This window comes from Bison bison, unplaced genomic scaffold (assembly GCF_000754665.1).
Source record: "Bison bison bison isolate TAMUID 2011002044 unplaced genomic scaffold, Bison_UMD1.0 scf7180017864114, whole genome shotgun sequence".
NCBI classification, from domain to species: Eukaryota; Metazoa; Chordata; class Mammalia; order Artiodactyla; family Bovidae; genus Bison; species Bison bison.
Window position 1 is genome coordinate 122,183 of NW_011494686.1, and position 12,286 is coordinate 134,468.

At 40.2% G+C, this 12,286-nt stretch overlaps 1 protein-coding gene across 1 annotated transcript in view; it reads left to right on the forward strand.

The window, feature by feature from the left end:
• Positions 1-397: 397 nt before the first annotated feature.
• EDNRA (endothelin receptor type A) overlaps positions 398-12,286 on the forward strand; it is a 68,539-nt gene continuing 56,650 nt past the window's right edge. Inside the window, exon 1 of the mRNA XM_010839159.1 lies at positions 398-894. Within this exon, the coding sequence (XP_010837461.1) occupies positions 475-894 (420 nt within the window). The 5' untranslated portion in view covers positions 398-474. The remainder of the gene's footprint in view (positions 895-12,286) is intronic.

Genomic DNA, 12,286 nt, shown 5'->3' on the forward strand with positions numbered 1-12,286 from the left:
TCTATCCATGGGACTTCCCGGGCAAGAATACTGGAGTGGTTTGCCATGCCTCCTCCAGGGGATCTTCCCAACCCAGGGACTGAACCTGAGGCATCTCCTGCATCTTCTGTATTGCAGGCGGACTCTTTACCACTGAGCCACCCAGGAAGCCCCAGATGTAGGTATAGCTATGGAGAAAGGTGAGAGAGACAGAGGCAGAGGCCAAGATACAGAGATATAACTTGCCCTAATAGCTCTGAGCTTGTCTGCTTTTGTTCCGCCATGGGGTAACCTGACACAGATGTTATCTACTTACCAAATAAATCCTGCTTTTTAATTGAAGCAGTAAATTATCGACTGCAATCTTACTGGCAGCTGGATTTGTAACCAAAATCATTTTTTCTCTTTTCTTTTTCCAGGTGGAGAAAGAAAAAAAAAAAAAAAGAGGGTGTCAAATCAACAGATTAAGTGACATTTCCTGAAATTTGCATCGAGATGGAAACCTTTTGGCTCAGGGTGTCCTTCTGGGTGGCTCTGGTTGGAGGTGTCATCAGTGATAACCCTGAAAGCTACAGCACAAACCTAAGCATCCATGTGGACAGTGTCGCCACTTTCCATGGGACAGAACTCAGCTTCGTGGTCACCACACATCAACCCACGAATTTGGCCCTCCCCAGCAATGGCTCAATGCACAACTATTGCCCACAACAGACTAAGATTACTTCAGCTTTCAAATACATTAACACTGTGATATCATGTACTATTTTCATCGTGGGAATGGTGGGGAATGCAACCCTGCTCAGGATCATTTACCAGAACAAGTGCATGAGGAATGGCCCCAACGCGCTGATAGCCAGCCTTGCCCTTGGAGACCTTATCTATGTGGTCATTGATCTCCCTATCAATGTATTTAAGGTAGGAAATCACCACACGTGCGTTTGCAGGTTGGAATGCATGCTCTGGTTCCACAGTTGAGAGAGGTGCTACAGACCTTTCTGTCCTTTGGAATTTCAGTCTGTGCTTTTACTGAGAGCCATTTCTGCTGTCTTGAAACTGGGTGACATTTATAATTTTTATTATTTCTTCAATGTGACACTGATTTTCTGACTTACAGAGTATCTCAGGGATGACTCTTCAAAGTTTTGGTCTTCCATGAATGGGGTTCTCATACCAGTCCTAAGCTGGCTGAGTGGATGGGCAATATGGGAAAAGAACAGTGGATGTTTTTGAGATTCCATTTCTGGGGTGAGACCTACTGAGCCCAACAAGTATTTAAAATAAATATATCTTCAGTTTTACTTACCTTTTCAGCGTGATGCTGTCTGGGAGCCAGATAGCCACAGTGTGACTTGAAATGAGAGGGCTTGTTTTATTTTGACTGGCTGATTAAAGTCAAAGGTCATGCTGGCTTCTGCAGTTATCTGGGTGACTTAGAGATAACAGGGTGCACGTGATGGTAAGCCAGTGGCGACCACGCTGAGCAGTGTTGCTAAAACCATTTAAAACAGGCATCGGTTTACTGCTGCCTCCTTCCTGGTTTCGGCTTACATTTATCGAGCACCCACTGTGTGCCTGCGTGCTCCCACTGTCCAGAGCTAGGCAGCAGGACCCAAGTTAGTGCCTGGGTGGGAGAAAATGATAACTCACCCATTGTTGGTGTGATCACCTCGCTCTCGGGACTAGTTAGTACCAAAACAACTACAGCCAAAAGGAATTAGTCATTCCATATTTGGTTTAGTGGTTGTGAGGGGAAAACTGCTGCAAGAATTCAAATGAACTAAAATTCAAATGAAATTTCATGATCTTTGCCAGATGTTTTGGAATGTCTTTATTCCTAGCCCAGGGAAAGCACGTTCCTCAGCCTTCTTTTTTTTTTTCTTCTATGTATTATCTGAAGAAACAAAACTATTCTGAGCAAGAATACTCTGAAATATGACAAAGTGGAAAGTTTTGTCAGTTACAGACATGATTAGTTTTATGAGAAATAATAGCCTCTCGGTTTTAAGTAGATAGACTCCAACCGTGGTGAAATGACACTACCTACTAGAAAAAGCAGTGGTCTGACAACAAAGATGAAAACACTCATGAAAACTTTAAACATTACAAGGAAATAAATCATCTCACAATTATTCCGTTACACTGTTTGCCGAATTGGGGGAATTAGACAACAAAAAGTTAAAAATCACGTACCATCTCTTTCCACAGAAGGCCATGAACACATGTGTTTTCTATTTGAACTTAAAGCAGAATTTCAGAACCAGATTAGGAGGCAAAATTGTAAATAGGAGGCAAACGTGTAAATAATTTAAAATATTTAGCATATGCTACAGAACTTAATTTTTTTTCTTTTCAAAAGTTTTTTATTTTCTCTTTGTGAAATAGTACATGTACTCAACCTAGCTTCCTCAAGACATCTCTTTAGTAAGAGATTAAAAAATGTTGACATGACTTATTCACAATCATGGTGTGGATTATTAAATAAATGTTGATTATTCACATTTATACAGCTAGTTAACCAACCCATATGGCTCAGGAAAACAACAGAACTGTCTCTGAATTAATAGGCACATCAGTATCTGCTGAGAAGGAGACTTATCTCTTGGAGGTGCTACCTGCCATTCACCAGACTAAACTTCATTTCTATTCCATAATAACATTTTAAGTCAGATCACATGGAATATCTCCAAATTTGGTGAAAATTCAAATAAAGCTTTGTTTTACATTCATACAGCAATGCGTGAAAACTAGCACTTCCTTATTTGACCTTATAAGTCTTCCATCTTGGGAATCCAGTACTTTATACTGCTGTTTTCAACAGTGTGGACAGTTTGATGTGTTTCTTTGTTGTGGGAGTACTTTTGTATAATTCCTGCTTTTCTAAAACTCATGTAATGAGTCATTTAACCAACAGTTATTTTACCAAGTAAATCTTTGGGGTTAAAAAAAAAATTACTCTTTAGTCATTTCAGTCTTCTTTCAGGGGAAAAGAGAAAAGCCCTGGAGTGAGCATAAAAGTCTCACAATATTCAAGAGTTATACTTCCTCCTGGCAGTCCTCTTGTCTAGGCTAGGAAACCATAAGATGTTACTGTTTCTCTGACTTCTGCCTGAGAGAGTCAAGAGAATTCCTTCTAAGCAAGCTGCCTCTTGCTGTAAGAGTCTGATGCCTTGAAGCCTCACACATCAGACCTATGGATTCCTCTGACCATGCGAGCTGTCTCTGTATTTCAGGGCAAATTAGTAGCCATCCAATCTCACTGTACCATTATGTTTATGTACCGGTGAAAAGTGCACAGACTTGAAGAACATTCTGTCAAAGGGATGCATGAAGCTTCTTTATCTCACCTGCTATTAGAATTAGGTTGAAAGAAGAATGGTTGAAAGGACGTGCCTGTTCTTCAAAGAAAGATAAGTTTTCAAATCTCACAGGTCATTGTGTTTAAGAGTTCCACCAGTTGCTTTTCAGACTCAGTTCTAAGGTGTCTCCAGAGGGCAAACATTGCATTGAGTTGGGTTAGAATCAGAATAAGTGAAAGCAGTGAACAGGCGGCAAGCTGGACCTGCTGATTAGACTATTACAATAAAAAGGAGAGTGTGTGACAAAGTGTTCTTTCTATTCGCATTTTGTTATCTTTCTTTCACTTTGAAAGAGGTTGCACTGAAACTGTTCCATGCATTGATGTACTGGAAGTGCAGTGCAGCCAGCCTCAGACAACTAGGCTGTTTCTGTTCAGTCATCATCCCATGCAGCTGGTGTTGGGTGGCTTGGGATGCTCTGTGGGCATGGAACAGGCGTTCACTACACATCTGAATTTCCAGGTTTCCTTGTTGATGTCTGTCGTGTCAGGATTTCTTCCTCCAGGCTGTGATGGATGTTGCTTGCGCTTATCACGTGCTTCTCTGCTCGGACACCCCCAAGAGCTCCTGCTTCTTCCTCCTAACACGCATGTGCAGCTCTTGTCCGAATGCCTCACTCCCCCTAAGTAACGTTCTCCGCCCTGAGGCTGGATATAGTCACCGAATTGCCTCTGCTGAAGCATGTACAAATCCTGAACTTAAAAATGAATTAGGTCTTAAGTTATATACATTGCATGGAGAAGAAATAACCCAAAAAGTGAAGAGAAATTCCTCTGGCCTTGTTTACACTCGTGTGAGTACACACACACACACATTACCTGATAGTAAAAATCAGACTGTCTGAGACAATAAACTATAAAGTAGAAGGAACCAAAGGATGCAAATAAATGCCAATTACCTTGTTGCCTTTCAAATGGCAGTGTTGAAGAAATGCTATTATTTATCAAGGGATTACCCTAATTTTGAATTGTACAAAAAAAAAAAATGTATCATTAGCTTCATGAGGAGACTGACAAAAATAGGAGAGAGGAGAGAAAAGGAGTTAGTAGACCCTTTCAAATAGTCACACTTATAACCAAACTGATGATGGATTCAATCTGTCAAGAATTACACTATCTGATATCCTGATTTTTCAAGGAAGGCAAAAACGTAGCAAAATAGATCAATCTGTATATAAAATATTTACATTCATTACAATGACAAAACAAAGCATTGTATCTGTGTTTCGAATCCAAAAATACCCCCTAAAGACTCAATGACAATGTAGATTAGAAGTATAGAATCTAATAATTACATATATATTTTTAATGAGTCATTTATGCCAACTTTAGGGAGAGAGGTTTTAAACTTGAATAGAGTGGAAACCCTAAAAGTGATGTTGGTGCATGGGTGGGCCAAAGCTTGGTATCATGTGCTCTCAGTTCAGTCGCTCAGTCGTGTCCGACTCTTTGTGACCCCATGGACTGCAGCACGCCAGGTTTCCCTGTCCATCACCAACTCCCAGAGCTTACGCAAACCCATTCCATCGAGTCGGTGATGCCATGTGCTTTCAGGATAACAGTTAACTCAGAGGTGCACACAGATATGCCCATAAGCCATTGCACCTCAGCCTCTTAAGTAGAAACAGGAGTGTGGGGAAATATATGTCGGAAGGAAGCAGAATGGAGAGGATGAATGAGAATGGCAACCACAGGAAGAGGGAAGCAGCTGAGCCCAGGGACTTGGCATGGAAATGTCATCACGGGGGGAGCTGGAACCAGTGGCGTCGTAGACAATACTGTGGGTGAGTAACGGCTCCACGTAGCAGGCAGGGTAAGGCAGATCTCTGAGAACAAGCTAGGCAGCCAGGGACCTACCCAGTAATTAGTTGTTGACTAATTGTGTCCACTCCAAGCAACCACCTCTTCCTGAGGACAACAATGAAAAATAAACAAATACAATTTCTGTATGAAATTATCAAGGATATTTTGCAATGAAAAGCCAAGGTTCCCAATATGTTGCTCTGGCAGAGGATCTGAGCAATGTGGAAACCAGAGACGTTCGCACAAAGCCAGTTTATCTCCATCTTCACACAGACTTTGACATCTTGTGCAACTGGAATCCGTCTTGTTTGGGCAGGCATACAAGAGTTGTTTCTGGACACCTCACATCACCAGGGCAATATCTGTGTTGGACACAAATTGCCGCAGCATATACAGCATATGCCTCAAACATAGAACCTGTGCAATAAGTGCTTTTTAATACGATTTAACAAAACCATGTCAAAATGATGTGATTAAAATTAACTTCTTTTTTTCCCACTGAAGTAGAGTTGATTGACAAGGTTGTGTTAATTTCTGCTGTACAGCAAAGTGATTCAGTCATACAGATATATCCTTTTTCATCTTCTTTCCCATTATGGTTTTTCACTGGATATTGAATCTAGTTCCCTGTGCTGTATAGTAGGGCCTTGTTGTTTATCCATCCTATTGATAAGAGTTTGCATCTCCTAATCCCAAACTCCCAACCCTTCCTCTCCCACCTTGCCTCCCCCTTGGCAATCGCAAGTCTGTCCTCTATGTCTGTGGGTCTCTTTCTCTTTCATAGATAAGTAAAAAATATAGGAACACTTCACAGACTTGCATGTCATCCTCGCCCAGGGGCCATGCTAGTAACTGTATTGTTCCAGTTTTAGTATATGTGCTGCTGAAATGAGCACCAAAACACACTTCTAATCTGATTTTTCTGAGACCTTCAAATTAAAATATTGATGATGATAAGGACGATGATGTTAATCTGTCAGAGGGAGTCTTCATTTACAAACAAGGCACAGTATATTCTCTATGGTCTACACATACTACTCCCCCAAGCTGATCAAATTACCCACCAGTGCATATATAATCATGATGTTTGCCTTTTACTCATCATCAAGCAGATAAAAACAGGCCTTTCTCATATATTCCAGTAATAGCACTATAATCATAAAATTAGGTATTCCTTAAATTTTCAGAAAGAGAACGTGTCCCTTCACTGAGCTTTCTGTCTCCTTGTTTGGTACCCCATACCCCAGCTCATCATGTCATGTTAGGTGTCTCTGACTCGGCCTCATCTCTCCATGCTTCTTTCTCATCTACTCCTCTTTATCCAGCTAACCAAGCTAAGCAAGATGATCCTTCTACCTGAAGTATTCTCCCTCATGCCTCCTCTGGTTTATTCCACTGTATTCCTCAGATCCCAGCTGCAGCATCTCTTTGTGTGGCAAGCATGCCTGACCTAGACTGGGTCAGGGCCTTTCTCCTGGGCTCCTAGGACACTCTCTGTTAACCCTGTAAGAGCACAGAACACACACTCTATTGTCTCTGTCAATTCCCTTGCCTGTCTGCCCCTCCTAGACTGCAGGTCCCCTGAGGCATGCTGCCATCATTCTCATTTATCACGGTTTCTCACACCACATCCAACAGTGTGCCCAGTTTCAAAACTACTTGATGAATGAGCAAAATAAGAAAAATGTACTGTATTTTGTCTCTATAAGAATGTTTTTCTCCCATGCAATTCCAGATCTAAAGACAGGCTTGCTTTTTGAATTTATTGAATCTCTACTATTCCCCTGCAAACCAGGATAGCTCAAAGTCCATAAATCTAGGAGAGAAATATATGCGCTATCACAGGATCGTTTTCCCTTTGTCTTTAGAGGTCAAGAGTTCTTTTTCTATGGTTCTGGCATTATATTGTTTAATTTCGTCTCTCTTGAGTGGTGTAACCAATTAAAGAATCTCGTTTCAAGATTTCTGTGCAATACACAGTCCTTCAGCATAGTTGTAATTGTGGTTTCGACTGAAATATTCAACCTACAAGTGATTTGGAGTATCAAAATGAACACTCATATCATCAAACATTTTATTTGCTCTTTAGAGAACAGGAAACAGATTGATTTTCTGGCATGGCTGAGACACAGGAAGATTGTAAAAGTTCATTATGCTAACTAGCTGACCTAAGGATATATGTACATATTAAATGACAGAGTGATAAATTTATTACCCAATTTGCTGTTTATTATAAGGAAGTTGCTGTCTGAAAAGGCTTCAGAACCCTCTCCAACTCTACCTCCCCTTCTGACTTTTCGTTTCCTGTGTCTGGGAATCTCATTGCTTTCTTTCATGGTCCTGTTAAGTAATTATTCTCATGTGAGGTTACTCAGCTAACCCTCAGCATTTGGCTCACAGCAGTTATTCCCGTTTCGGTGATGGGGGATGGAAACCACGCATCATGGCAGGATTGTTCCCAGGGCTGAGAGATGCTTTCAGTCTCCTTCTCACTGGGAAGGTGTTGGGACGTTCAGAACATTGTGACTGATACTTCTCCATCAAACAGGACAGATCATGGAAGAGGCTGCTGTGTTCTAAACTGAAAGAGTGATGCATAAATGCTTTACTTTTGAGAAAAGAATTTTCTCATACACACTGTGTGTGTGTATGTTGCGGTAATTCCATCATTCTGTGCAGTAAAAGCAGATGTCCTGGCTATTATATTCTGAAATATTTCTAGAGTGTCTTTCTCCCATGAGTTGCTAGCATGGGGAGTGTCATTTCTTTATTATCATACAAATTTTACACAGTTTGTATATAGAGTGTATAAACTAAAATGAAAGAGGATTGGGGTATGAAGTTTCTGTCTCTGAAGCTGATTTGAAGGCTAGAGTGGTTAAATAAGGAATGTTCTTAAGAAACTCTGTCAAAATAAATTTGATACACAGCCAGAAATTCTACAACTGCTTTCTGGATCTACCATAATCTCTTGGGAGCTGGAATTATTGCTTTCTATAGCTACCATTTTATTTTTAGCTAGGTCTAGTTTTTCTTGGAAAAACTTTCCTACATTATAAAGGTAATAGTTGATATTAAACTGTAATAGAACTGAACGTAAGTCTTATTCAGTGTTACTATTTGATAGCCTTATTTTCAAATTTGAACATCAAATTTTACAAAACCACATGCTCTAAAATGTTTATTTAAATTTGGGAGGTTTGACGTCTTCATGTTCCTGAACTCAAGAAGCAAAAATCAAGTGTGCCCTCAAATTTAGTATTATTTTTGTGAATGTGCAAATTTAAATTTCTCGAGAATTTAGAATTTAAAACTTCTCCAAAAGTTTCATCAGCATCATTTGCCATCATGACTTACTTGGCAAATAGGATAGACAACAGAAGCTACTCAAATCATGCTTCTCGTAACACTTAAACATGGGAGTCCTATAATTTTAGATCGAGTTTTATACTAGAAAGTAATGGAGGTGGGCAACTGTTGGCCATTTGGTTACTCAGTTACATCACATCTCTCTTCTCTAAATATCCTTTATCTATTCATTCATACATATTTATTGAGCTCCTCCTATATGTCAGTTATTGGGGAAATAGCAGTGAACAAAAACAATCCTTGTCCTCAAGGAATTTACAATCTAGTAGAAGAACAAGACAGCGATCAAGTGAAGTATGTGAAATAGCAGCTAAGGAGAAAAGCAAAACAGAGAAGAGGAGTAAAAGGAGGGGGAGGAGTGGGTAAAGAAGAACTCAGTAGAAGGCGATGCTGAATAAAAGCTAAAACTTACAGGAGCAAATCATGCCACTGTCTATAAAGAAAGAGCATCCAGCCAGTGGGAATGGCAAGTGCAAAGGCCCTGGGGCGGGCATGTGCCCAGAGGGTCAACAGAGCAGCAAGGAAGCCGTGGTGGCTGATTGGAAGGGAGAGAATAGTAACACGTGATGTCACAGAAATACTGGGGTGGGGTAAGCGATGCAGGGAAGCAGATAACATAGGGGCTAGCAATAGATGACCTTCTAATTTATTGTCCAAACCAAGATGCTTTGAGGGTAAAAGGAGACACTATCAATAATTGCATCTGGACAATAGGCATAAACCAAGCCTGTCCTGAGAAAAGTAGGAAGCCTAGTCACCCTACCTATACACCTTTATAAAACCTTTAGCTTCTTTCTGTAAGATAGGAAACTTTTAGAAGGTTATGAACAGATGAGTGACATGATCTATTTTACATTTTAACAAGAACTTGCTGGCTACTGGGTTGAGAAGCATTTCCTAAATCGATGAAAGAAAAATATACACTGAAAATACATTATGTGAACCAGTTTATAGGATTTCCCTGGTGGTCCAGTCAGCAAAGAAGATGCCTGCGATGCCAGAGAGGTGGGTTTGACCCCTGGGTCGGGGAAGATCCCCTGGAGAAGAAAATGGCAACCTGCTCCAGTATTCTTGTCTGGAAAATCCCATGGACAGAGGAGTCTGGTGGGTCACAGTCCACGGTTCACAGAGTTGGACACGACTGAGCAACTAAACCAGCACCACCATACCAATTTATAATGGGAGAAAACTGCCCTCTAAACCTTAATTAGTGTTTACTCTGTACCAAGCTAACTCATTGGATCCTCACAGCAAACTTATTGCACTGCTATGGCCTGAAAATGAAGAGACTGAGGCACAGTGTTTAAAGAAAGTTCTCAAGATCACACAGCCAGCAAGTTGCAGAGCCAGGATCAGGATCCAGTCTGATCGCAGAGGCCATGCTCTCAGCTAAGCCGCCACACTGTTTCTCTTCCATATGCCTCATAAGGCAAAGTTGATAGTCATCCAGATGTCAGCCCTAGTACAGAAATAAATTTTCAAAGACTGTGTTCAAAAATAGCCATTCCCCTTTCTTTCCTGCATTAAATCCAATATTTCTTAAGTTGTTTATTTAGGACAGAAGTCGCACACTACAAAGGAAGGATGTATACGAAACAGAGATTGCTCTCCAGAATAGCATTTGTGTTCTAAGTCTTGCAGATTGCATTGGAACATCTGGTAAACAGATTTTTGTATTCTATACTCATTGTCATGTTGGTGAGATCAACTGACAGAAGGAAGCCAGAAAACAAAAATAAATAAACTTTAAAAAAAAAAAAAAAAAGGTTAAGTCCTTTGATGATCTGATTGCTTAGACATATATATCTGCTCAGAGGAACATTTTTTGCCAAACTGATGTCTCATCCAGTTATTACAGGAAAGGCTAGGCAATTTGTAGGCAAGAGACAGAAACATGAGTGTCTATGGCTATCCCACAGTTCCAGGTGGGATATGAACACCTGGTTTTATTGATAAAACTAAATGTTGTATTTCTAGACCTTCCTCCCCAGAAGTTTACCAAATGCATAAGAATTAAAAGGGAATATGAAAGAATAATGAATGACATTTGGGGATATGTCTCAAATTATATTTAAAAAGAAGCTAGAAATAAAATGCCTGGGAATACTTAACCAAGGGGGTAAAAGACCTATACTCTGAAAACTGTAAAACACTGATGAAGGAAATTGAACATGATACAAAGAAATATAAAGATACTTCATGCTCTTCGATTGGAAGAATTAATATTGTTAAAATGGCCATACTACAGAAAACAATCTCCAAATTTAGTGTAATTCTTATCAAAATACCATGACATTTTTCACAGAACTAAACAAATAATTCTAAAATTTATATGGAACCACAAAAGACCCAAATTGCCAAAGCCATCGTAGAAAAAAGAGCAAACCTGGAAGTATCACCCTTCCTGACTGCAGACAATATCAGTTCAGTTTAGTCGCTCATTCGTGTCTCTTTGCCACCCCATGGAATGCAGCACACCAGGCCTCCCTGTCCATCACCAACTCCTAGAGTTTACTCAAACTCACGTCCATCGAGTCAGTGATGCCATCCAACCATCTCATCCTCTGTCATCCCCTTCTCCTCCTGCCTTAAATCTTTCCCAGCATCAGGGTCTTTTCCAATGAGTCAGTTCTTCTCATCAGGTGCCCAAAGTATTGGAGTTTCAGCTTAAGCATCAGTCCTTCCAATGAATATTCAGGACTGATTTCCTTTAAGATGGACTGGATCTCCTTGCAGTCCAAGGGACTCTCAAGAGTTTCTCCAACACCACAGTTCAAAAGAATCAATTCTTCAGCACTCAGCTTTCTTTATAGTCCAACTCTCACATCCATACATGACTACTAGAAAAACCATAGCTTTGACTAGATGGACCTTTGTTGGCAAAGTAATATCTCTGCTTTTTAATATGCTGTCTAGATTAGTCATAGCTTTTCTTCCAAGGAGCAAGTGTCTTTTAATTTCACGGCTGTGTCACCATCTACAATGATTTTGGAGCCCAAAAAATAAAGTCTGTCACTGTTTCCACTGTTTCCCATCTATTTGCCATGAAGCAATGGTACCAGCTGCCATGATCTTAGTTTTCTGAATGTTGAGTTTTAGGCCAACTTTTTCACTCTCCTCTTTCACTTTCATCAAGAGGCTCTTTAGTTCTTCTTTGCTTTCTTCCATAAGGGTGGTGTCATCTGCATATCTGAAGTTTTTGATATTTCTCCCAGCAATCTTGATTCCAGCTTGTGCTTCATCGAGTCCAGAGTTTCTCATGACGTACTCTGCATATAAGTTAAATAAGCAGGGTGACAATATATAGTCTTGACATACACCTTTCCCTATTTGGAACCAGTCTGTTGTTCCATGTCCAGTTCTAACTGTTGCTTCCTGACCTGCATACAGATTTCTTAAGAGGTAGGTCAGGTGGTCTGGTATTCTTATCTCTTGAAGAATTTTCCACAGTTTATTGTGATCCACACAGTCAAAGGCTTTGGCGTAGTCAATAAAGCAGACATAGATGTTTTTCTGGAACTCTCTTGCTTTTTCGATGATCCAGTGGATGTTGGCAATTTGATCTCTGGTTCCTCTGCCTTTTCTAAATCCAGCTTGAACATCTGGAAGTTCATGTTGGAGAATTTTGAGCATTACTTGGAGAATTTTAAGCATTTGAATGCAGAGTTCCAAAGAATAGCAAGGAAAGATAAGAAAGCCTTCCTCAGTGATCAATGCAAAGAAATAGAGGAAAACAATAAAATGAGAAAGACTAGAGATCTTTTCAAGAAAATCAGAGAT